General features: G+C 41.1%; 1 protein-coding gene across 13 annotated transcripts in view; it reads right to left on the reverse strand.

Annotated features, from left to right (window-relative positions):
• Positions 1–27,724, reverse strand: part of ZMYM2 (zinc finger MYM-type containing 2) — a 180,338-nt gene that overhangs the window by 131,280 nt on the left and 21,334 nt on the right. For 5 of the 13 annotated variants that reach the window (XM_054015499.1, XM_054015486.1, XM_054015493.1 and 2 more), the window contains exons 3-6: positions 24,444–24,581; positions 14,267–14,348; positions 14,083–14,180; positions 12,053–12,909 (exon numbers count right to left, since the gene is read on the reverse strand). In XM_054015499.1, the coding sequence (XP_053871474.1) occupies positions 12,053–12,899 (847 nt within the window). In that variant the 5' untranslated portion in view covers positions 12,900–12,909; positions 14,083–14,180; positions 14,267–14,348; positions 24,444–24,581. Of the gene's footprint in view, positions 1–12,052; positions 12,910–14,082; positions 14,181–14,236; positions 14,349–19,084; positions 19,132–24,443; positions 24,582–27,724 lie in introns of all 13 variants that reach the window. The other 8 variants (XM_054015489.1, XM_054015496.1, XM_054015495.1 and 5 more) reach the window with 6 other exon arrangements.

Raw genomic sequence — 27,724 nt, forward strand, 5'->3', positions numbered from 1 at the left:
GGGTGGGGGTTTCGAGGCGGGGGGCTCCAAATGCAGGGGTTGAAGTTCAGTGGGGTAGGGTTTGGGTATGGAGGGCTAGGGGGGTTCTGGGTATATGGGGTGAGGCTTGGCGGGGGTTGAGCGGATGGTGGAGCAGCTCCTCATACAGTGACCCCTCCCCCTGCAGCTGAGGAGCAATGTGGGCAAGAAGCGGGGAGGGGGGAGGAAGAACACAGCCCCAGCCACTCCTTGCAGGGGAAGAGGAAGTCCCATCCTCTCCTGCCTCCAGCCCAGCCAGGACTAGCAGCTGATCCCTCCTCTGGGTAGGAGCCACTGGCTGAGGTGTTCCCAGCCCTGCAGTGATTTACCTCACCACCAGCTGCTCCGGGTGCCTGAAACAATGTACCTGCACAGCTAGGGAATGGTGTGAGACTGCTCTTGCAGCTTCACTCTGCTTCCTTGTCAGAAAGTCATTTTTCTGCAGGGAAACAAAGAAATCTGCGGGGGACATGAATTCTGCGCATGCGCACTGGTGCAGAATTCCCCCAGGAGTAGAACCGGTAGACAAATATTAAATTGTGCCAATTGTAGTTAAAAATTCAAAGCAGAGAAGACAAAGCAAAATTTCCAATTTGAAGATTTCATCTATTAGAAACTTCCATTTTCTAAAATATTACTGAAGAGGTTTATAAATTTGGACCAAATATTTATCAAACTTAGGCTGTTATCAAAGATACTTTTCATATTTTTATTTTAAAAGCAAAACTCTGGATTTTCTGTAGATAGAAAGTTCACTTATACAGAGATTTACATTATTCAAAAACTGTTTTGATTTAAAACTCCTGGTATTACATACAAAAATAGTAGATTTGCAACTTCTGAAGTAGCTTCCCAGTCCAGAGTCTCTGGCCCCAAGGATTTTTGTATTACAATTAAAGACGGGCAAAATAGATTCATACCAATCTTCACGTTTATCTGTATCATGGTTCCTATAGGAAGCAATTTCTGTTTTACTCTAAAACCCATTTCAAGGCAATGGCTATCAATTAGAACAATGGAAATCTGCAGGATAGCAAAAACTGATGAGTTCTCAAGATTATGGTCTTCTCAGTAGGGAACAATGAACCTAGAAGTTAATAGTCCAAGTCCTTGCAGTATCTAAACTCCTCCTCAAAGCATCCCCTCCTCCCACCTAGCTCTGGACAACACAATCCCAGAGTACAGAGCCACTCTTAGACAGTCATTTTATAGTTTAATATGTTGCAGGGCCGTTTATATCACAATTTAATTTGTCCCACAGGAAAAGAAAAAAATAGCATCCCTGTGTCTGCTGAACTCAATTTTTAATATCTTACTTAGGTTCAGAAGACAAAGTTCTGGAAAAACTATTCTTCTATAAAACCCTCTTTCTAGGCATTTCTCCAGAATTTAAAACTTCCATTTTGACCAACTAAGTTTTTAGGCCCTGACAATGGAGAAAGTGCTATAGGATGCCACGAGTAAGAAGTATTATTTTAAGTATGAAAAATTTCATAAGTGTATTTCCTTTACATTTGAATGACCCAATTTATTTCACTTAAAATACCAACAACATGACAACTATCACCAGTAACTTCAGAGCACTTAAATTTATCTTTTGATCCTGTCATTCCATTCTTCTAAATGAATGTTTCATAGAAATAATGCTAGAGCCCGGCATGTATAAACAACCTTATCTTAGATAACATGTATTTGCCATGGTCCCCAAGTTAAATCAAATGTGGCATTTACCCTAACCTATAAGCTGAAAGCACTGACGTCCTGCAAACTGCACTGCAGGACCTTAAAAGGTCTGTGGCATCTCTATCGTTTGGTCCAGTATCAGCGAGTTAGTTTAAATGCATAAACATTTTTAGTGACTCTCCTTGCACCTTAGAACAGCTGGTATCAGAATAGCCATATAGAAACAAGAAAAAAAAAAAGTGTGTAAATTCCGAAGATTTTAGATTCTTCTTCCCCGCAGTTTTGAGGTGAAAATGACTACAGCCTATTCTTGATGTTTTCTAAGGAATCCATCAATCAATCAAAAGAAAGACTGCCATATTTTCTAATAAAGCATGTATTTGTAAAAAGAGACTATAAAGATCAATCTTTACTAAGTGTGCTGCACAATTCTTGGATAAAAGTTTCAAGGACTCTAAAATTTATTCTTTAAATACCCGAGGAGTCCAATGTTCTTGTTTGGAAATCCAGGTTACTGTTTGAGATTGCATGTTTGCCTGCCCTGTTGTCTGTCACGACAGCTGCCATGGATGTCCTATTTCCCAGGCATGCAAGACGCATTAAATGTAAGTTGACTATTAGAAAGCTTCAATTAAAGTGGAGAGGTTATGGGGAGGACAGGAGAAGCAGTGCAAAAACATTCTTTTTGACCTGACAGACAATTTTTTTAAAAAAATGTTTAAAGAATGTGCCCCACTGACAAATCTAGATATGTTACTGCAGTACTTGCAGTTTAAGGAGACTAATGCAAATGTAGACTCCATTTTTTGTCAACTACCTTAGACTGACTGAAGTATTTTCTAGAAATGTATCTATCAGCCAGAATATTGACACACTCCCTTTTTTCATGTGTGTTTGGAATGGGAGTCCACACTGGTTCCTTTCCATTCAGAACAAGGAAGCACATGCCCAGAAAGATTCCTGTATATGCAACTATACCACCAATATTACTTAAATGATGCTTCATGGGTTTGCACACTTCATTTTCGGTTGAGACTTCAACTTGCCACTCACAACTCCTAGCCCAGGGGTCGGCAACCTTTCAGGAGGTGGTGTGCCGAGTCTTCATTTATTCACTCTAATTTAAGGTTCTGCGTGCCAGTAATATATTTTAACATTTTTAGAAGGTCTCTTTCTAGAAGTCTATAATATATAACTAAACTATTGTTGTATGTAAAGTAAATAAGGTTTTTAAAATGTTTAAGAAGCTTCATTTAAAATTAACTTAAAACGCAGAGCCCTCCGGACTGGTAGCCAGGACCCGGACAGCATGAGTGCCACCGAAAATCAGCTCGCATGCCGCCTTTGGCACACGTGCCATTGGTTGCCTACCACTGTCCTAGCCCCTTCCACAAGGCTGCAGTTGGCCTTGAGATTCCCCTCACACCTTAAAATTTCAAGTGGACTTCCCTCCTTTCTGCAGGGGAAATATCATAAAATGTAGAAACAGTAAGTGTCTAATCTTAAAATGGGACTTCTTGCTTCTTCCTCTTTTGTCTTTCATTTCTTTATTCCACTCTTTTCTCCCTCATATTTGCACTCCATTCACTTTATCCTTCTCTGCCAACTCTCTTCACATCCTTGAGTCTCACCACTTTTTCCTCCTTCATCTTTCCTTGTATTCCACCACCTTCCTTCCCTTCTTCAAAACCATTCCTAAAGCCTGATCTCAGCACAAAAAAGGTGTCTCCCCTTCTTTGGTTCATTCCCATGTTGTCACAAAGTCTCCATTTCTTCAAGTTGCTCTCCTCCCCTCCCCACCAGTGCTCTGTTAGGCAACATCCTCTTTTACAAGCATCAGAGGGATAGCCGTGTTAGTCTGGATCTGTAAACAGCAACAGAGGCCTGGTCCACACTAACCCCCCACTTCAGACTAAGGTACGCAAATTCGAAGTACCTTAGTCCGAACTTACCGCGGGTCCAGACGCGGCAGGCAGGCTCCCCCATCGATGCCACGTACTCCTCTCGCTGAGCTGGAGTACCGGCGTCGACGGCAAGCACTTCCGGGATCGATCTGGGATCGATTTATAGCGTCTAGACAAGATGCGATAAATCGATCCCAGAAGATCGATCGCTTACATCCAGACCAGGAAGTAAGTATAGACGTACCCAGAGAGTCCTGTGGCACCTTTAAGACTAACAGATGTATTAGAACATAAGAACGGCCATATCGGGTCAGACCAAAGATTCATCTAGCCCAGTATCCTGTCTACCGACAGTGGCCAATGCCAGGTATCCCAGAGGGAGTGGACCAACAGGCAATGATCAAGTGATCTCTCTCCTGCCATCCATCTCCATCCTCTGACAAACAGAGGCTAAGGACACCATTCCTTACCCATCCTGGCTAATAGCCATTAATGGACTTAACCTCCATGAATTTATCCAGTTCTCTTTTAAACGCTGTTATAGTCCTAGCCTTCACAACCTCCTCGGGTAAGGAGTTCCACAAGTTGACTGTGAGCTGTGTGAAGAACTTCCTTTCATTTATTTTAAACCTGTTGCCTATTAATTTCATTTGGTGACCCCTAGTTCTTGTATTACGGGAATAAGTAAATAACTTTTCCTTATCCACTTTCTCCACAACATTCATGATTCTATATACCTCTATCATATCCCCTCTTAGTCTCCTCTTTTCCGAGCTGAAGAGTCCTAGCCTCTTTAATCTCTCCTCATATGGGACCCGTTCCAAACCCCTAATCATTTTAGTTGCCCTTTTCTGAACCTTTTCTAGTGCCAGTATATCTTTTTTGAGATGAGGAGACCACATCTGTACGCAGTATTCGAGATGTGGGCGTACCATCGATTTATATAAGGGCAATAATATATTCTCAGTCTTATTCCCTATCCCTTTTTTAATGATCCCTAACATCCTGTTTGCTTTTTTGACCGCCTCCGCACACTGCACAGACATCTTCAAAGAACTATCCACGATGACTCCAAGATCTTTTTCCTGACTTCTTGTAGCTAAATTAGCCCCCATTATATTTGTATGTTTAGTTGGGGTTATTTTTTCCACTGTGCATTACTTTACATTTATCCACATTAAATTTCATTTGCCATTTTGTTGCCCAATCACTTAGTTTTGTGAGATCTTTTTGAAGTTCATCACAGTCTGCTTTGCTCTTAACTATCTTGAGCAGTTTAGTATCACCTGCAAACTTTGCCACCTCACTGTTTACCCCTTTCTCCAGATCATTTATAAATAAGTTGAATAGGACTGGTCCGAGCACTGACCCTTGCGGAACACCACTAGTTACCCCTCTCCATTCTGAAAATTTACCATTAATTCCTACCCTTTGTTCCCGGTCTTTTAACCAGTTCTCAATCCATGAAAGGACATTCCCTTTTATCCCATGACAACTTAATTTACGTAAGAGCCTTTGGTGAGGGAGCTTGTCAAAGGCTTTCTGGAAATCTAAGTACACTATATGTCCACTGGATCCCCCCTGTCCACATGTTTGTTGACTCCTTCAAAGAACTCTAATAGATTAGTAAGACACGATTTCCCTTTACAAAAACCATGTTGACTATTGCTCAATAGTTTATGTTTTTCTATGTGTCTGACAATTTTATTCGTAACTATTGTTTCGACTAATTTGCCCGATACCGACGTTCGACTTACCGGTCTGTAATTGCCGGGATCACCTCTAGAGCCCTTTTTAAATATTGAGTACAGAAGTCGATTTAAAGGACAGGTTACAAACCTTAGTTCCACAACTTCACATTTGAGTTTTCAGAACTCTTGGGTGAATGCCAGCTGGTCCCGGTGACTTGTTAATGTTAAGTTTATCAATTAATTCCAAAACCTCCTCTAGTGACACTTCAATCTGTGACAGTTCCTCAGATTTGTCACCTACAAAAGCCGGCTCAGGTTTGGGAATCTCCTTAACATCCTCAGCCGTGAAGACTGAAGCAAAGAATCCATTTAGTTTCTCCGCAATGACTTTATCGTCATCAAGCGCTCCTTTTGTATCTCGATCATCAAGGGTTAGCAGGCTTCCTGCTTCTGATATATTTAAAAAACATTTTGTTATTACCTTTGGAGTTTTTGGCTAGCCGTTCTTCAAACTCCTCTTTGGCTTTTCTTATTACATTCTTGCACTTAATTTGGCAGTGTTTATGCTCCTTTCTATTTGTCTCACTGGGATTTGACTTCCACTTTTTAAAGGAAGTCTTCATCTCTCACTGCTTCTTTTACATGGTTGTTAAGCCACGGTGGCTCTTTTTTAGTTCTTTTATTGTGTTTCTTAATTTGGGGTATACATTGAAGTTGGGCCTCTATTATGGTGTCTTTAAAAAGCAACCATGCAGCTTGCAGGAATTTCACTTTAGTCACTGTACTTTTTAACTTCTGGTTAACTAACCCCCTCATTTTTGCATAGTTCCCCCTTTTGAAATTAAATGCCACAGTGTTGGTCTGTTGAGATGTTCTTCCCACCACAGGGATGATGAATGCTATTGTATTATGGTGACTATTTCCAAGCAGTCCTGTTATAGTTACCTCTTGGATCAGCTCCTGCACTCCACTCAGGATTAAATCTAGAGTTGCCTCTCCCCTTGTGAGTTCCCGTACCAGCTGCTCCATGAAGCAGTCATTTAAAGTATTGAGAAATTTTATCTCTGCACTTCGTCCTGAAGTGAAATTTTCCCAGTCAATATGGGGATAATTGAAATCCCCCACTATTACTGAGTTCTTAATTTTGATAGCCTCTCTAATTTCCCTTAGCATTTCATCATCACTATCACTGTCCTGGTCAAGTGGTCAATAATAGATCCCTAATGTTATATTCTTATTAGAGCATGAAATTTCTATCCATAGAGATTCTATGGAACATGTGGATTCACTTAAGATTTTTACTTCATTTGATTCTACATTTTCTTTCATATAGTGCCACTCCCTCCCCCCCTCCCACCCCGATGACCTGTTCTGTCCTTCAGATATATTTTGTACCCCGGAATGATTGTGTCCCATTGAAAAATTTATTAGAGCATAAGCTTTCGTGGACTACAGCCCACTTCTTCGGATGCATAGAAGTGGGCTGTAGTCCACGAAAGCTTATGCTCTAATAAATTTGTTAGTCTCTAAGGTGCCACAAGTACTCCAGTTCTTCTTTTTGCGGATACAGACTAACACGGCTGTTACTCTGAAATGTGTCCCATTGATTGCTCTCAGTCCACCAGGTTTCTGTGATGCCTATTATATCAATATCCTCCTTTATCACAAGGCACTCTAGTTCACCCATCTTATTATTTAGACTTGTAGCATTTGTGTACAAGCACTTTAAAAACTTGTCACTGTTTATTTGTCTGCCCTTTTCTGATGTGTCCGATTCTTTTTTATGTGAATGTTTATCATCTGATCTGGCCCTTACATTATCCTCCTCCATCCTCTGCTCCTGACTATAACCTGGAGATTCTCTATCATTAGACTCTCCCCTAACAGAAGTCTCTGTCAGATCCACATGCTCCTCTGCAGCAGTCGGCTTTTCCCCATCTCCTAGTTTAAAAACTGCTCTACAACCTTTTTAATGTTAAGTGCCAGCAGTCTGGTTCCACTTTGGTTTAGGTGGAGCCCATCTCTCCTTTATAGGCTCCCCCCATCCCAAAAGTTTCCCCAGTTCCTAATGGAAGTAAACCCCTCCTCTCTACACCATCGTCTCATTTACGCATTGAGACTTTGAAGCTCTGCCTGCCTACCTGGCCCTGCGCATGGAACTGGGACCATTTCTGAGAATGCCACCAAAGAGGTCCTGGATTTCAGTCTCTTCCCTTGCAGCCTAAATTTGGCCTCCAGGACGTCTCCTACCCTTCCCTATGTCATTGGTACCTACATGTACCATGACCACCGGCTCCTCCCCAGCACTACACATAAGTCTATGCAGATACCTTGAGAGATCTGCAACCTTCGTACCAGGCAGGCAAGTCACCATGTGGTTCTCCCAGTCATCACAAACCCAGCTATCTATGTTTCTAATGATCGAATCTCCCATTACTAACACCTGCCTTTTCCTAGCAACTAGAGTTCCCTCCCCCGGAGAGGCAAACTCAGTACGAGAGGTAACCCTGGCACCATCTGGAAGGAGGGTCCCAACTATGGGAAGGTTTCCCTCTGCTCCCGTTGACTGCTCTGCTTCCCTGGGCCTTTCATCCTCCTCAACAGCACAGGGGCTGTCTGACCAGAACTGGGACAATTCTACAGTGTCCCGGAAAGCCTCATCAACATACCTCTCTGCCTCCCTTAGCTCCTCCAGTTCCGCTACCCTGGCCTCCATAGTCTGTACGTGGTCTCTGAGGGCCAGGAGCTCCTTGCACCGAATGCACACATACGCCACCCACCAACAGGGCAGGTAATCATACATGCTGCACTCAGCGCAATAAACTGGATAGCCCGCACTCTGCAGCTCGGCTTCTGCCTGCATTGTCTCCTAGTTAATGAAAGGGTTGTTTAAGCAAAAGGTTTTGAATGTAGTTTGGTTTACAGGTTTTAAGGGGAATAAAAGGACCCCCACTCCCTTCTCAAGCTCCCTTGCAAAACTCCCTGTTAGCAGCCCCTGTTTGCAAAAGCTCCCTGGTTGCTTGTGCGCTGCTTTATAAAGCCCTGGCTTATGTGAATGCCCCGCCCACTGATTAAGGCTCAGCCACTTACCAGAGGCTTCTAGCTTTCAGATCTTCCTTTGAAGCTCACAGCTTCCAACTGCCAGCCACAGCACCCGATCCTTCAAACAAACAACCAAACAGACTGACAAACACAAGCTCAGCACACAGCAAGTAACCCCCAAACACAAACAAACACACACTACAGACAGTCACTTACCGCTTATTGGAGCATAAGCTTTCGTGGGTGAATACCCACTTCGTATGACATGCATCTGACGAAGTGGGTATTCACCCACGAAAGCTTATGCTCCAATACATCTGTTAGTCTTAAAGGTGCCACAGGACTCTCCGTTGCTTTATCCTCTTTTACAGTCTGCCTTCTGTAATGCCCTCCTGGAGTGACAAGCTTTATGGGTGCTCAGACTGATACTGCTAGAGCTTATGGCTCTCAAGCATTCTTTTTTAAAGGCTGCTCCCCAGAGACAATAGACTTACTTCAAGTCTTAAGACCACGCTGCTTTAGAGTTACAATGGACTTAATACAACAAGGGGTTGGACATAAGATTTGCAAAACTATACCAGTAGCTGAAAACAGTATCCTTTGTGCCAAGTTTTCAGTTATGGTGAAAGTCAGGAGCAGCAATCACTAGGGTAGATGGTAATATCCGAGAGCATGTAAGATTCTTCTATTCACTTCTTCCACCCTATCCCTGCACCACAGGATGTTGGGGAACACATCCTTGGTAGAGATATCCTATCTCCTAGAACTGGAAGGGACCTTGAAAGGTCATCAAGTCCAGCCCTCTGCCTTCACTAGCAGGACCAAGTACTGATTTTGCCCCCGATCCCCAAGTGGCCCCCTCAAGGATTGAACTCACAACCCTGGGTTTAGCAGGCCAAAGCTCAAACCACTGAGCTATCCCTCCTCATTTCAATCTTAAGTAGCTATACTTAAGATTGAAATGCTTCATGGTATACAGATTTCTGATCGGGCAGTCCTAGCTTGTCGGATAAAATGCTGACAAGTATTCACTGGAGGGTCATTCAAAAAAAAAAAGGGGGGGGGGGAGAGTTATGAAAAGGAGAGTAGAAACAAGTTACCCAGAAAATGTTTCCCCTACTTTTGTAAATAAAACCTATAAGAGATCCACACCTACCGTGTTTCAGTTGCTTCTCCTGTAAAAGTAGTTTCCACTACAGCTCTCTTCTCTCTCCCCCTCTCCTTTCTTCTTCTTTTGCTCCTGCTCTCACTTGTCTTGTTCCTTTTTCTGCTTGCTGTCTCTCCCCTGTTTTACCTGTGGTAGTCCTTTCTGCTCCCACTTCTCCCTATTTTTGTTTACCCTTCCACTGTGCTCTTTTAATGTGCGAGGACCACAAGCGTAGAAAAGACCTTTTTTATTCCCTCCAGAAGACAAGCAACATTTGAAAAGTGCAACAGATACAGCTCCCATACTCTCAGCTCCCACCCCATTCTGCACCAACCTTCCTTCTTCCTTTCCATAGTTGGCTCTCTTCACTAAATCCCAAAGAAACCTTGTCTCCTCCATTAATCCAGGCTGCCAGAACTCACTCTATTTCATGCTCCTAGTGTACCAGTTTCCATGTTTTGCAGATTTTCGGTATGCGCCTGACCTGTCAATCAAACTAGCAGCCATGCAAAAAGCCTTCTGGGCCAGCAGTAAAAGGAGGAATTTTCTGGTGCCTTGGTCAAAAGCATGTGCTGGTTTTGAAAGGCATACAAAAGGCATTATTTTGCATTAACAGGTACCAGAAGTTCCCATGTCTTCTACTTGTAAGTCACAAAAAACAATGCATTTTGATGTCTTTAGCGTATCAAATTTATCACCAGCAAATTTCACAAAAATGGGAATGCATTCTTCCAAAAAGAAGTTAAAACTTGAGGTGTACGTCTAAGCTATCTAGAGACACTTGACACAAAACAAAAACTCTTCAGTTTTGAGTTTTGCTTTTTTGTTACAGTAGATATGACTGATTCATAAGACTGGACAGAGCAATCAGCAAACTACAGAACTTGTCAAGTTGACATGAATTTTGCAAATTAGTCAGGAAACATAGCATTTCCTTTGCTCTTATTTTGAGAGAAGTATTTAGTTTTACATTAATATTACTACAGTATTCTATAAAATGTACTAATACACTCTGAAAAGTAAGTTTTGGTGATACATGAACTAGAGAACTCTGCTATCAAGATACTTGAGATCTAGATAGAAGCTACCAATGTATCTGAGAATTATAAAATTAACATATTGGCAAATTGTGCTAGGTTCTAATACATCTGGATTCCAACTGAATGTTTTAGATCACCTTTGAAATGATCCCAACTAGTCTCCAAAGTTATTACCTCCATAGGGAAATGAGGAGAATTCATACCTTTGCTATTGGCTTCATTTGAGATGGTTTTCTACTAGGCTAATTTAACTGACTTAATTTAGACTGACACTGAGAGAACTTCATCTTCATAATGTAAGATTAAAGCTTCATTATTTAGGTGAAAGCTTAAATTGTGCAGAATGTGAACTCTAGAAAACTGCAGTTGCAACTGTCCCATTTTGCTTCTCGTGGAACCTGTTATTAGCTAAGAGCTGGTCCACACTAACCCCCCCCAGTTCGAACTAAGATACGCAACTTCAGCTACGCGAATAACGTAGCTGAAGTCGAAGTATCTTAGTTCAAACTACAAGGTACTTACCGCGGGTCCACACGCGGCAGGCAGGCTCCCCCGTCGACTCCGCGTACTCCTCTCGGGGAGCAGGAGTACCGGTGTCAACGGCGAGCACTTCCGGGATCGATTTATCGCATCTAGACAAGACGCGATAAATCGATCCCAGAAGATCGATTGCTTACCGCCGAACCCGAAGGTAAGTATAGACGTACCCTAAGTAAGGTTTACTGCTATTCCTGCTGTCCTAAACAAAAACAAATTACCCCTAACAGCATATAAGTTTTAGCACCGGTAGCACTAAAAGGTAACATACATGTAACTTAATACTTAACACCTAGAAGCCACAAGCAGGTCAGACCTCAAATGTACCAGACATCATACAAACAAAAATTACATACTTCACAGAGCTTAAATTTAAAATGCCAGCTGCTGCTATGATGATTCAATTAATATTCTACAGTCTCTCACTTAATCCTTTTGCATATCAAATACTATTAAAAGAGCATGGACAACAAAACCTGTAAATTAACACTTTTCCACTTTGAAGGAAAATGGCTTTGATGCATCATACTAGCCACAGAACTTCAGAAACAAAAGTTTGGCTCAAATATTAAGTCCATGAACAGATGTGCACTAATTATCTAGGTGCACACATGCCACCTTGACCACACACTGGGTTCCATGCATCCCAAGTCAGTTACATATAAAAATATGCATTGTCTTTTTGAAAGATTAGGTAGTTGTACACAACGTATTAAGTATTGGGGGGGGGAGGCGGGACTTCAGTTTGTTTGCTAGTTGCTAATCCAAGACAAGTTTACTTATGGATACACTTCATCTCATTGATTGAGCAGATTCTACTAATGCACAAATAAAGTGTCAGATTAAAAAAAAACAAGTTCCTTTTCTAAGAATGAAGTTAAGAGTGTATGTGTGTATATTAGTAGCTCTGTACTTTATATATAAACAAATTAATATTTTGGACTGTTCAAATTTTATAAGCTTAGCAAAATATTTAAAGGTATGACTTACCAGGACTGTGATGAGTCACAGATTCTCCATTTTGAAACACATCTCCAGCCACATTCATTCTACCAGGATTGAAAGGTCCTACACCAGTCTTGGTCTGTGAAGTTAAAGATGGGGTGTATGTTTGTATATTAACACCAAAATTACTTGACTGCAGTCCGTTAGACACATCTCCCAAGTTGGTATTCTGCAGTGATGTTACATGTGTAATCATTAAGTTCATGTCACGCCCTTCAGTATTTTCTAAATGACCATCATTCACAGAGCTCATACCTGTTTCTAATGTGGTAACATTAGCAATCTGAATTTCAGAGTCTGGTTCTGTGGTTATACCACTATTACCTATTCCTGCATTTACCTTACTTCTTGAAAAACTGGAAGCTGAGAATTCCATATTGCTGGATCTATTTTTACACTCTGGAAGTCTTCGTTCATTAAAACTGGAAGCATTCTTCTCTTGTCCTTGATTTGTTTCAATATCTTCTTCATCATCAATAATAATAGTCTCGCTTATACTTCCCTTTTGAGAACTTAAATCTTTTGAAGGAGGAAGCATTTTGGAATCATTTCCTTGAAGCTCGTCGCTTTTTGATGAAATAAATGCAATGTTTCTCTGGTCTGATATCAGTGATGTAGAAGTCTGTGGAGGTTGTATAGGTTCAATAAAAACAACATCATCATCATCTTCTATAGATGAGTTTTGGAACTTATTAGTTCTACAAACTAGAGTATTAGGCGGACCTCCAAAAGAATTTCCTATATTTGCAAGACCAGTTGCCATGGCAGTAGTTCCTAGTAAACCAGAAGTATGTTCAGACAGTTCTAATCCTCCCAGAGAACTTCTGTCCATTCCAGATAAGCTGTTTTGTAAGTAAAAGAGAAACAAAAGTAATTTAGGTACAAGATTTAACTTCTTTAAATACCAAGTATTCCACAAAATTTAAAAAAAGTCAGCTTTTACTTATTTTCTCTTCTTAACTAGATCTTAATGACAGCTCAAGATTTCTATCTGCCTTCTCTTTTAGAATAACTTTTACTCATTATGCTACCTAACACCACTCCCACATCATAACATGCTAGTAAGAACGGAGGTCCACTACCAGTTTCACAGAACTTTTGCCAACAGAACAGCTATGTGCTGTTAAGTTTAGTAAGATACATGTTGGAAACATCAATAGAATTTAGCACAATTGTCACCTTTTTCTTGCCATTTAATACTTAGGCTTAATTTCCTATCCCTATACCCCACACCTCTCTTGTATGCACAATAGGTCAAATAGCATTGCCTCTGCTCAACGGCAAGGCAAGGTCAAGAGCACAGATATTTAAAGTTGTCAGTTTTTATTCCTCTTAAAATGGTATGAAAGCATCTCAACAGCAAATGCACAAATTACGTGCCTAGTAAAAGACTTGCTTTGCATGAACTAATGCTCACAAGGTGTAGGCTAACCAAGACTACTTCACAGTCTGAATTACAAAGCATAACCCTCATCACAGGGTTCCAGCCTAGTTGAAGAGTGGTGGGGGAAGCAAACGAGGGTAAAAGCCTTGGAATAGCTGGACACTAAAGGAAGAAAGGAAAACATTGACTCTGCCAACCTTCAACTCTGACCACAAGGGAGCACTGAAAGGAGGCTCATTTGAGGTCCTGGCTCCTTCTCTAATATTCTTTAATAAGTTGTAAGAGATTCACTGCCTATCTCCTCTCTTCTCAACATCAGATGCTGCTGCAGGTTCCTTTATCCACTACTCAGCTTGCATGTGGCATTTTGTTTTCAGCTGGTCTTTTTGTAGTTTTGGGGAGGCTGCTGGGTTTATTCTTGTGGATACTGGTATGCGTACATTTAATACACCAAAAGAAACTTTAGCCCTGGATATTTGCTTTTATGTATTATACAAGACTAAATATATAATCAGGGCCAATGGAAAGGACATAATAGAAACAGAGTTCACAGCAGCTGTTGGTAAATGAAGTGCATTGGTGCTACTGCAGGCACTGGGATAACTGCATGATAATATACTCAAACACATACCTGAATTTGCACGTGTGATACCATCAAATCTTTATATACTTTATGACAGAAGATTATTCAAGGCTGGAAAAATATCTTTGTGGATTTCTGCAAGTAACCTTTAAAAAAAAAAAAAAAAAGGGTGGGGTGGGGAGTATTCTTCCTCAATACTCACCCATCCAGAAATCCACTGCAGCCTGTTTACCTTAATAAGTTGATCCCAAGTGCTCCAGTGTAGGGTCTATTCCTCTTATACCAATTAACTTAATGCCCTTGGTTGAAATGTCCTGAAATAGAGATAAAAATAAACTCTCATGATCCTAACATACATAACAACAGGTTCTTTTCTCCGCCCCGCCACTGCCCAACGTCTTACCAACCAAGATAACAAGTCTGTTTCCTTCGCACCAGAAGAGAGAGTTTAGAAAAACTTTTTTAAAAATATCAGAGGGGTAGCCATGTCAGCCATGCATCTGACGAAGTGGGTATTCACCCACGAAAGCTTATGCTCCAATACATCTGTTAGTCTTTAAGGTGCCACAGAACTCTTTGTTGCTTTTTTTTTTTTTTCCCAAGTGATGTCATCCTTCTGTATAAGAGGTGCTGTCCAGCTCATAGTACTTAGAATTATTTGTTCTCTGGGTGGGTAATGCACTATTACGTAACAGTTCAATCACATCATACTAACAGAATGCACGAATATCAGTTTAGTTGTTCCTGAATGATAGATAAAACTGATTATGCTATTAGAGTGTCCTAGCCAAGAGTTGGGAACTGAAGCTGTCATCTCTCCCAGAAGGTACACATTCCAGATTTTACACTAGGCACAGTTTGTAATTGGAGCGCATTTTAGTTGATACTATATAACAGGGGTTGGCAACGTTTGGCACGTGGCTCGCCAGGGTAAGCACATCGCTCGCCCGCACCGCTTCCCACCGCCCCCATTGGCCCGGGACGGCAAACCGCGGCCAGTGGGGGCCGCGATCGGCCGAACCTGCCGCGTCAGCAGGTAAATAAACTGTCCCGGACCGCAAGGGTGCTTACCCTGGCGAGCCACGTGCCAAACGTTGCCGACCCCTGCTATATAGATACACAGACATGTTCATTAAAAGCAGGTGGAGATGACTGCAATTATTTTAAGCAAAGGGTACTAAGATTCAAGCAGCTCTGAGGGCAAATCTACATTTAAAAAGCTGCAGCGGCTGCTGAAGCACTTTAATGAAGATGCTACTACACCGACAGGTGAGCTTCTCCCGTTGGCATAGTTAATCCACTTCCACTAGAAGTGGTAGCTACATCGACTGGAGAAACACTCCCATCGACAAAGCGCTGTCTACCTAGGGGTTAGGTCAGTATAACTGCGTTGCTCAGGGGGTGTGGACTTCTCAATGCTAGGAAGAGGTTTATAAATTGTAGGGAGATCCTGCCAACTGTTATCCAGTCAATATTCTATTCCTTCAATTTCAGTGCATCATCTTAAACAGATTTTTACCAATGTCTATCAATTAAAATCAAATCCTCCCAAGCCTACACATGTGTAGGTACATAAACTGCAATAACTGCAATGAAGTTTCATCCACTTACCCCAGGTCTGAACTTTGGCCTTTGACTACAAGGTTGTTACAATGTGTTAGTCAAGGCAATTCACATACTGATTATACTTCACTTGGCCAATTTAGGGTCTGTTAAGTCATTTGGCTATATTAGTTAGGCTTGAAACCAGGTGCTCCACTAATCACATAAACACTTTTATCCCCTTAATTTAACTTCCTCTCATTTCTTTCTAACCAATGACATTCATTTCTTATGCATCTTCATTGTCTGACCCTTCTTGAGTTTGACTCTCTCAAAAAGTTAGCCTATTGTAGAGTTTTACTGTATGAAGCTGTCAAGGAACATTTTCCAGTTTAATAGCATGATGTGTAACATTTCTTACTACTTATAAACAACCTCAAAGAGCAGGAACTGAAGTGCACTTATGCCCCATTGATTGTAAGGTTGCCGCCTGTATGTACTGAAAGGCTATGTTTGGATTTTCTTCTTATTTTAAAAACACAAGAATATTGACATTTTAGTTTAGAAGAATTGCCAAACTTTGTAGAAAAGAAATCAGTCATGTTTTGGACCTACCAATCTCAGTGAATCAAAGTTACTGATTGTGAAAAAGTTCTTTAAGCAAAGCATGGTGAAACAGCATTCAATGCCAAAGCCAGCATTGTCCAAAGAATTAATTTTTAGTTATTTTCTTGTGGAAGAGAAGAGGAGAAATGGATCAGCTCAGAAAGGTACTAATGCCACAGGGAGTCCCAGGTGCTTATACGCTCTATTCATAAAGTTGGGTGCATTCTGGATCTGGCATTTAGACTGAGGGTAAAACTCAGTGTTATGAAGGTACTTAGGTGGCTTCAAGCTACAGCGTGAATTGGACTTTTTGCCCTACCTGGGTGATGACACCCATCAAGTAGTTACTGGAGCCACTGCTGATTGAGATTTAACAGTTTTTGTAGGTGGGAGGCACATGCTTGTAATTCTTAAAGAATTTATTGAGGCCCCTACTCAAGAAAATATCTTTTTCCAGAGATTATCATTGGTTGGTTTCTTAATTTCCCTTATCCTGTCCAATTTAAGCACAGGTATGGTCTAGAAACACCTTTGGTGGCATTAGTTGAAGATTTCCTCCTTGCAATGGATGAACCTAGACCATCTATGCTCACCAGATCAATCAGCAGCTTTTGAAACCATTGACTATGAGGTTCCATTAACTTGCCTATTGACCTAGCAGGCATGAATTCTGTTTGGAGTAGTCCCATCTTTGAGAGATAAGAAAGTTACAATTCCACACCACTACCTTCTACTCTGAGGCTTCTCTCCTATAAAGGAGATAGGTGTCTGTACTGTCAGCCCCTCCTGACCAACATGCAAATGAGGCCCTTGGAAGAGTTAGTGAAGAGATATGGGCTGTGATGTGATCATTATGTTAAACATCACCCTGTAGTTGGAAGAAATTATACTGGGGCTCCTGACAGAGCATGCAACCAACATTTCAACTACAGGCAAGAACTTAGAGTATGTGGCCACGAGCACTGTTCAACCAGACCGTGCCACAATTATCTATGCCCTATCAGCTTGATATCAAAACTGCAGTAATGCAGCTAACTTGAGCCTATGAAGAGACCACTTAAACTATACCCATTCAGAAAAGGGAAGTCCACTCATTAAATGGAGTATTACATCAATGCTCTAGGATCTACACTAACTGACAAAAGGTTTCTGGGTGAAATTTAGGGCATTACTTTTAACCTATCTACAGAGTGGAACAATTTAAATCACTTTTAATTTTTATTTTTTTTAAAGCATTTATTTAAACTAGGTTTTGTAAAACTAATTTGAAATAACCAGTTTTAACTTTAGATTAAAATTGATGAATTGCCTTCTTTTTTATACACACAAAATTCCACTGTCACAACCTGCCCTAGTCCCTCTCTCTGCACAGACACCAGTCTTGTGAGTAAACACAACCAATGGATCCCACATGCTTTTCAGTCATCTGAGCCTCCTACATCCGAACAGACCAAGCCATGACTAGTCACTTTTCCTAGGAGTATGGAACAGCTTCCATGTGAGAAGAGATTAATAAGACCGGGACTTTTCAGCTTGGAAAAGAGATGACTAAAAAGGGATATGATAGAAGTCTATAAAATTGTGAATGGTGTGGAGAAAATCATAGAATCATAGGAATGGAAGGGACCTCGAGAGGTCATCTAGTCCAGTCCCCTTCATTCATGGCAGGACTAAGTGTTATCTAGACCATTCCTGAGAGGTGTTTGTCTAACCTGCTCTTAAAAAGCTCCAATGATGGAGATTCCACAACCTCTCTAGGCAATTTATTCCAGTGCTTAATTATCCTGACAGTTAGGAAGTTTTTACTAATATCCAACCTAAACCGCCCTTGCTGCAATTTAAGCTCATTGTTTCTTGTCCTATCCTCAGAGGTTAAGAACAACAATTCTTCTACCTTCTCCTTGTTACAACCTTTTATGTACTTGAAAACTGTTGTTATGTCCTCTCCGTCTTCTCTTTTCCAGACTAAACAAAATAATTTTTTTCAAATCTTCCCTCAAAGGTCATATTTTCTAGATCTTTAATCATTTTTGTCGCTTTTCTCTAGACTCTCTCCAATTTGTTCACATCTTTACTGGACACAATATTCGGGCTCAGGCCTAATCAGCACGGAGTAGAGCAGATTTACTTCTTGTGTCTTGCTTACAACACTCCTGCTTCTACATCCCAGAATGATATTCACTTTTTTTTGCAAGTGTGTTACGCTGTTGACTCATATTTAGCTTGTGGTCCACTATGAACCCCAGATCCCTTTCCGCAGTACTCCTTCCTAGGCATTCATTTCCCATTTTCTATGTGTGCAACAAATGATTGTTCTTTCCTAAATGTATTTGTCCTTATTGAATTTCATCTTATTTACTTCGGACCATTTTTCCAGTTTGTCCAGATCATTTTGAATTTTAATCCCAGCCTCCAAAGCACTTGTAACTCCAGCTTGGTATTGTCCACAAACTCTGGGAACAGTTTTCCAACCAGTTTTGCACCCACTTTATAGTAGCTCCCTCTAGGTTGTATTTCCCTACTTTGTTTATGAGAAGGTCATGCGAGACAGTATCAAAAGCTTTACTAAAGTCAAGATATACCATGTCTACCACTTCCTCCCTATCCACAAGGCTTGTTACCCTGCCAAAGAAAGCTATCAGGTTGGTTTGACACGATTTGTTCTTGACAAATCTATGCTGTTACTTATCACATTATCTTCTAGATGTTTGCAAATTGATTGCTTAGTTATTTGCTCCACTATCTTTCCCAGTACAGAAGTTAAGCTGACTGGTCTGTAATTCCTGGGTTGTCCTTATTTCCCTTTTTTATAGATTGGCACCATATTTGCCGTTTTCCAGTCTTCTGGAATCTCTCCCTTCTTCCATGACTTTTCAAAGATAATAGTTAATGGCTCAGATACCTCTTCAGTCAGCTCCTGGAGTATTCTAGGATGCATTTAATCAGACCCTGGTAACATGAAGATAAAAATTACTTAAGCAAATTAGATAACTTGTTCTATTCCTATGAAAATGAATAAGGAAATTTTATTTACTCCTTCATGTAGCACAAGAACCAGGTGTCATCTAATGAAATTAATAGGCAGCAGATTTAAAACAAACAAAAGGAAATATTTTTTCATGCAACGCACAGTCAACCTGTGGAACTCCTTGCCAGAGGATGTTGTGAGGGCCAAGACTATCACAGGGTTCAAAAAAGTACTAGATAAGTTCATGGAAAATAGGTTCATCAGTGTCTATTAACCAGAATGGTCAGGGATGCAACATTATGCTCTGAGTGTCCCTAGCCTCTGTTTGCCAAAAGCTGGGAGTGTCATCCACTCCGGGGATGGTTCACTCACGGACTGCCTGTTCCCTCTGAAGCCCCTCGCGTTGGCCACTGTCAGAAGACAGGATACTAGGCTAGAAGGATCACTGGTCTGATGCAGTATGGCCATTCTTATGTTCTAGCTCAGGGTCTTCTCAGGCCAGTTCCCAGGTACATACCTCGGACCTCAAAAGACCTCAGCGCCCCTTTCTTGGGACTTTGGGCTTTGTAGCCTGGCTGCCTTACACACCAGAAACAGTGCCTCAACTCTTCCAAATGCTAATACATGTGTCACCAGCTGCTTCTAAAGGGATACCTCAGAAAGTCACCTCACTGTGGGTGCTCTGATCTTCTCCATTAACCCCTTCAGGGACAACATGACAGGCAATCAAAGAATACAGGCTTCGCAAAGGAATTTCTTAACCACAGGCATTTTACTCTTAACAGCACAATAGGGTTACAGGTCTTTGAAAAACAAAATCTCAAATGCAGCCCACCCCTTTTCTCTGATCTCACTCTTCCTGTAACTGCTGGATTTGGTCAGCATTCTTCGGCTACACAGCCCTTCCTGCCACCTCTCTCCTTGGCTTGGTCTTCCCACAGATGTCTCTGAACATTACCCCTTAAATATAATCTTTGACCCATTTTGGCCATATGCCCAGTCTGAGGAACTCCAGCCCTTTCCCACAGCCAAGCTTCTGTGTAGAATGTTCATTGTTCTTGTATATGGGCCAGTAACTCAGAGACCGAGTTGATAAACTGCTCTGTATCAGCTTCCCAAATAGTAATTCAACTAGGTGTCGAGCCTCTACTACAAAATAGATACTCTAATCCACGGGTTCTCAAACTTCATTGGAGCCCAACCCCCTTCTGACAACAAAAATTACTACAGGACACCAGAAGGGGGGACCAAAGCCTGAGCTCACCCAAGGCTCGCTATCCGGGGGGAGGGAGGGGTGCAAAGCCCCACCTCCTCAGGCTGGGGGGCCAAAGTCAAAGCCCAAGGGCTTCAGCCCCAGGCAGGGGGCCTGTAACCTGAGCCCTGCCACCCAGGGCTGAAGCAAGTCTAAGCCAGCCCTGGCAACCCCATTAAAACAGGGTTGCGACCCACAGTTTGAGAACCGCTGCTCTAATCCACAAGTAAGTTTACAATACATCACCAAGGTTACCCTCCAAAATGAAGATTACAGTACAAAGTGGAGCCTCTAAAAAGAAAAAGGTGTTCTCACAACAAAATGGAGTTCAGAATGTGACACAGACATTCCCAATCTGTCAAACGTTACTAGTAGGATATCTGAAATTCACAAAACTGTTAGAGGCAAAAAACACAAAATATTGAAACTTAAGAACGGCCATACTGGAACAGACCAAAGGCCTATCTATCCCAGTATCCTGTCTTCCGACAGTGGTCAATGCCAGGTGCTTCAGAGGGAATGAATGGAACAGGTAATCATCAAGTGATCCATCCCCTGTCACCCATTTCCAGTCTCTGGCAAACAGAAGGTAGGGACACCATCCCTGTCCACCTTGGCTAACAGCCTCCATTAACTTACCTAGTTCTCTTTGAACACTGTTATAGTCTTGGCCTTCACAACATCTCTGGCAAGGAGTTCCACAGGTTGACTGTGCGTTGTGTGAAAAAAATACTTCCTTTTGTTTGTTTTAAGCCTGCTGCTTATTAATTTCATTTGATGACCCCTAGTTCTTGTGTTAGGAGGAGGAGTAAATAACACTTCCTTATTTACTTGCTCCACTCCAATCATGATTTTATAGACCTCTATCGTATTCCCCCCCCCACTTAGTCATCTCTTTTCCAAGCTGAAAAGTCCCAGTCTTTTTAATCTCTCCTCCTATAGAAGATGTTCCATACCATTAATCGTTTTTGTTGCCCTTCTCTGTACTTTTTCCAAATCTAAGGTATCTTTTTTTGAGATGGAACAACCAGAACTTCACGCAGTATTCAAGGTGTGGGCGTACCATGGATTTATATAGTGGCACTATGATATTTTCTCTGTTATTATCTAGCCCTTTCCTAATGGTTCCTAACATTCTGCTAGCTGTTTTGACTGCCGCTGCACATTGAGCAGATGTTTTCAGAGAACTATCCACAATGACTCCAAGATCTCTTTCTTGAGTAGTAACAGCTAATTTAGACCCCATCATTTTATATGTATAGTTGGGATTATGTTTTCCAATGTGCATTACTTTGCATTTATCAACATTAAATTTCGCCTGCCATTTTGTTGCCCAGTCACCCAGTTTTGAGAGATCTTTTTGTAGCTCTTCACAATCTACCTGGGACTTAACTATCTTGAGTAGTTTTGTATCATCTGCAAATTTTGCCACCTCACTGTTTACCCCTTTTTCTAGATCATTTATAAATATGTTGAATAGGACTGGACCCGATACAGACCTCGGGGGGACACCACTCTCCATTCTGAAAACTGACCATTTATTCCTACCTGTTGTTTCCTATCTTTTAACCAGTTACCAATCCATGAGAGGACCTTCCCTCTTATCCCATGACAGCTTACTTTGCTTAAGAGCCTTTAGTGAGGGACCTTGTCAAAGGCCTTCTGAAAATCTAAGTACACTATATCCATTGGATCCCCCTTGTCCACATGCTTGTTGACCCCCTCAAATAATTCTAGTAGATTGGTGAGGCATTATTTCCCTTTACAAAAGCCATGTTGACTGTTTCCCAACAAATTATGTTCACCTATGTGTCTGACAAATTTGTTCTTTACTATAGTTTCAAGCAGTCTGCTCAGTACTGAAGTCAGGCTTACCGGTTTGTAATTGCTGGGATCACTTCTGGAGCCCTTTTTAAAAATTGGCGTCACATTAGCTACCCTGCAGTCATTTGGTACAGAAGCTGATTTAAATGACAGGTTACAGATTACAGTTAGTCTTTCCATTTGAGTTCCTTCAGAACTCTTGGGTGAATACCATCTGGTCCTGGTGACTTATTACTGTTAAATTTATCCATTTGTTCCAAAACCTACTCTAATGACACCTCAATCTGAGATTGTTCCTCAGATTTGTCACCTAAAAAGAATGTCTCAGGTTTGGGAATCTCCTTCACATTCTCAGCTGTGAAGACTGATGCAATGAACTAATTTAGTTTCTCCGCAATGGCCTTATCGTCCTTGAGTGCTCCTTTAGCAACTGCCTGTAATGGGCTATCTTGATTATCACTACAAAAGTTTTTTCTCTTAATTAATTAGCCTCTTAAGAGTTGTAGGAAAACTCTCACCTTTTCATGTTGTGTGTGTGTGTGCGCGCGCGCGCACGTGCACACACACTTATGCACATGCACAGAATAGAACATATAGTAAGGAGATATATATCTCCTTACTATATGTTCCATTCTATGCATCTGATGAAGTAGGCTGTACCCCATGAAAGCTTATGCTCAAATAAATTTGTTAGTCTAAGGTGCCACAAGTACTCCTGTTCTTTTAGCAACTCTGTGACTTTAGCCACATGAATAGCCCTATTGACTTTAAATATGAGTAGTTCCATTGAAGTTAAGCATGTGCATAATAAGTATTTGCACCACCAAGTATAAAATTGTATTTTTATTCTAAAATGTGTTAGTGGCATAAAATGTTTGACATTTCAAATCAAAATTGCTTCAGAATTAACAAGTGTTATTCATACTTTCCATACCTAGAAGTTGTTAACTTTTTAAACAAAAAGGCCAAAATTTTCAACAACAAAAAAGATGCCTAAGTTTAGGTGTTTAAGTATGGGTTTAGGAGCCTATAGGTATGGTTTTCAAAAGCAAGCCTCATTGACTTCAAGCTGCAAACACTGATGAAGGCAAAGAATTTCAGCTTTCTTGACTTGTGGAAGTTCAATATACTGAAAGATGGTGCTGAATGCAAGTATAGCATGGACTTGTGTTGTTTTTACTGAAAGGATGTTAATGAAACACTGCTGTGCATGTTGAAAAAAAAACCCATTGTAAGTGTGAAACTTCTTAGGAAAATGTTCTCTATGCAAAATCCTAAATTCTACTAACAGCTGGGAAACTAAACAAAAGTAGAAAATATTCACTTTAGCAATTCAAGACTATAAAATAAAAAGACAGGAAAGAACTAGAGACATGCAAATAAAAATATCTGAGTTTTAAAACCAGATTTAGCAAATTAAGTCATTTTTCTCTGTCCTGCCTATCTATTTGTAAATGGCATGGATCTTTCCTCATGCAGTACTACCACAGTTGAGTCTAACAGAGGTGCTTCAGCCCCCTTCTTCATAATCAAGATGGAAAGCCATTCTCTGCAAGAAGACCTGGACTTTGGAATTTGCTCCCATACCTGATAAGTTTGGACATGCTGCAAAGCTCATCTTTTCCCTAGGCTTTTAGGGAGGGAAATGGATTGAAAGAATGTATTAAGTTAGGGATTTATTTTATGTTAATATATACAATAAATATCCAGAGCATATGATGGACACATATGACAACCTATGTCAAAATAAATTTAAAAAAAAACTCAATAGCAAAAATATAAAGAAGCTGCAGAACAGCAAAACAAATGGGTAGGCCTATGCAATGAAAATACTACAAAGCAAGTCTATCAATCAGGTTTTAATTTGATTCAAAAGATAAACTACTCTAAAAAGCAGAAAGTGATGCCCACTGGGAAGCTGAGAAATTAAGAGACCATGAACTTCACTGTATTCTGAATATCCTGATGCCTTTGCAGACTGCCTGTAATATGCACAATGAAAGTTGTCTTTATTGCACTGCTAATGTCAAGTGCAATGTATGAATGCAGCAGTCCGGAGCTGTATCCAAACTGGGCTTTCAGATATATACCTCTACCTCGATATAACATGACCCGATATAACACAAATTCGGATATAACGCAGTAAAGCAGTGCTCTGGGAGGGCGGGGCTGCACACTCCGGTGGATCAAAGCAAGTTCAATATAACGTGGTCTCACCTATAATGCAGTAAGATTTTTTGGCTCCCGAGGACAGCGTTATATCGAGGTAGAGGTGTACTTGAACAACTGACACCCACCACAGCTTCGTCGCTTGGTACTGCTCCCTCTCAGCCAGCGTTGAAATGGCTGTCCTCCCTGTGTGGACAAGATCAACAGCACTCAATGCCTGTTGCAGCAAAGCATGCCACACCCCTTCATTCTATCACAATGTTTAACTTTTGACTCTGAGCCACTCCAACAGCACAATCATTTTCAACATCAGTTGAAGGGTACAAGCAGTGTTTGGCAAGGTAGGCCAGCATAGATGAAAATTCTAGTATAGACACAAAATTAGTCCACGGTAGCCACGTTAATCTCATTAAAGCGTTATTTCCCCCACACTCAATACATTTGATGTAAATTTAGTCATGAAAAGATACTGGTCAGCTAGAACCTGAAGTCCTCTATCTGTAAGTACACCTCTACCCAGATATAAAGCGACCCGATATAACACGAATTCGGATATAACGTGGTAAAGCAGTGCTCTGGGGGGAGGGGGCCAGTGCTGTGCATTCCAGTGGATCAAAGCAAGTTCGCTATAACGCGGTTTCACCTATAACATAGTAAAATTTTTTGGCTCCTGAGGACAGCGTTATATCAAGGTAGAGGTGTAGTATATATGTAATGGGCTAAACACCAAAATTATTCTTGCCCCACTACTGCTATTCAAGTATCAAGCAGAACATTTTAGGTCACTCCCCTTTAATGGCAGGAGAAAAAACAGAATGATGAAACTAGAAAATTCCACAGCAGTTAGAGAGGAGAGGTCCAAGGAAAGAGTAGTGACAAAACCTGAACCGACTTTGGGTTGAGAGAGAGAGAGAGAGAGAGAGGTCGCAAAGAAGAATTAACAGATATGGTGGATGAGAACCGTGTTAGGGACATGACAAGAGGAGAAAGCACAAAAAAGGCAACAGAATCAGAGAAACACGCAGTGACTGAAACCCATCTGTAAAGGTTAACGAGTTGCTGGCTTCTCTCGTGCTGAACTGAAGGCATAGGAAGAGGCTGAGCTGCTATCTGAACCATCTTAAATACAGGCACTATAACTTAAAAGGAAAATAAATGAATGGTCTAAGACAGAGACAGACCTAGGAATGACAAAGAGGTATTTAAACATGAACATTAGAAATGGGAATTATGGGTCATCCATACCCAGATAAATATGAGCAGTGCCACTACATTTTAACTTCTAGATATACTTCATAACTGCTCTGGTGAGATCACCGCCAAGAACCAGAGAATAGTTCAGTCTCCAAATTCCTTTCTTTCCGGATACTTGAGAGAATCAAGTAATTTTTAAAACAAGATCAGATGTTTTTCTAAAGAGAGAATTCCTTTTTGAACTAGAACATATTCCAGAGAAGTTCTGTGGCCTGTGTTATACAGGAGATCAGATTAGATAATCACAGTGTTCCCTCCTGTTTTTATAATCTGTGAATCTCAGATCACTCTTGGCCCACTCTGAAGCACAGATGCACTCTTCAGCCATGCAAATTGCTTTCAGTGGTCACTATTATCCAGTCTAGTGATTAAAAGAGGGAATCTTTTGAGGGTCTTCTCATTCAGCCACTAACAAAAGAGGTGTCCTCATTGCACGCCAAGGATATAAGAGTATATATTATGAGGTAAGGACAAGTGTCCAGTGGATTAAAAAATAGAAAGCTGCAATGGCTTTGTGTGAAACCCTCCTGGGTTCATTATCTAGATAATTGGGTTTTGTCTCCATGTGTCAAGAAGATATTAGAAAGGATTGGCTCACATGCTTCAGTTAACTAACTTGTTAAGAAAGGGAACATCTTGAAAGAAGAGAGGATAGTTCAGCTTTCGTGCCCCTTTCAGTTCTCAGCCTCTCTGTTACAACTATCAACACGATTATGAGTTTTGACAGTAATTATATGGAAACCCATCTGCTGAAGACTGGTCTGAGACCACCTTTCTAGATGAGATATCTTGAATCGTAAGGTGTTCTGAAGTTTTACACATTGCCTGCACCTTTTCCCATTGGTTCAACAAGCACAGAGAAGGAAAAGTTACTTTGACACAGAATTGAAGAAAGATACTGTACTGCCTTTCATGATTGTGAACACAATCACAGTTTCGAGGATCCTCATATGGACAAACCAAAACCCCCACTCTTAGCAATAGGCTAGGTATAATATGAATCAACAGGACTTAATTGAAAAACATGTCATTTGTATAGTGCCAACTGTGTGCTAGAAATATGAAAGCCACCATCCCTACCTTCAAGAGTTTAAAAACTAGATAAACACAAACAGAAGAAAAAGGAAGCATAGTTAATTATAGCATGTGTCCACAATTGTTTGGGGTTTTTTCTAGAATGGTAAAGATTCTACCATCTAGTCTGGTAACACTGATCAGATAAGAGGACTAAAGAGGAAAGGACACTGGTAAGGAGTGAGTTTTAAATAAGAGATTTAAGAGGGTGTGTCACAGAACTACTGACCCCTTTAAGGGGAGTTGGGTCAGCCACACCTGTGCCATAATTAATTAGCTGCTTCCCAGCCTGGAGGGGTGAGACTAAAGAGGGTCGGTCAGGTGGTAGTTGAAGAGCTGAAGAGAAGCCCTCCCCACAAGGCAAAAAAAAAAAAAAATTTTTGGTTGGGACTTTTTAGTTTGGTCTTTTGATATTGAGGGATGTGGAGGGCTAAGCCACCTCTCCAGCACAGACTCGGGTGTGTGGAGTGCCCAGAAGACCCACCTCAGGGAAGGAAACTCAGGCAGGGAAAGCCAGCAGTGCTGCCCCCTTGGCTAACAGGGTGGACTACAAGGCGGACTACAGGGCAGGCATACCCCACATCGGGATACTTGCACACCAAATTGGATAAGGGAGAGACTCCCTGATATAAGGGACCACATGGAAGACGGCCTGAAGCCAACAGTGAGATGAGAGCACAAAGAAACCAGGTTATTCAGGCAACAAAGGGGGAAAAAAGATTAACAGCAAAAAGACAGAAGCACAGAAATTGAGGAGCAGGCTGTTTGGTTTCACTATCCATAAGTGAAAGGATGTTTAGAGGAATGGAAAACCTACCTTACGAGAGGAGACTAAGAGCTTGAATTGTTTAGCCTAACCAAAAGAAGGCTGAAGAGAGAGATATGATTGCTCTCCATACAGACATCAGAGGGATAAATCAGAGTGGGAGGAGTTAAGTTAAGCACCATTGTGGACACAAGAACAAATGGATAGAAACTGGCCATCAATAAGTACAGGCTTG

The sequence above is a fragment of the Malaclemys terrapin genome, chromosome 1 (assembly GCF_027887155.1).
Source record: "Malaclemys terrapin pileata isolate rMalTer1 chromosome 1, rMalTer1.hap1, whole genome shotgun sequence".
Classification (NCBI taxonomy): Eukaryota; Metazoa; Chordata; order Testudines; family Emydidae; genus Malaclemys; species Malaclemys terrapin.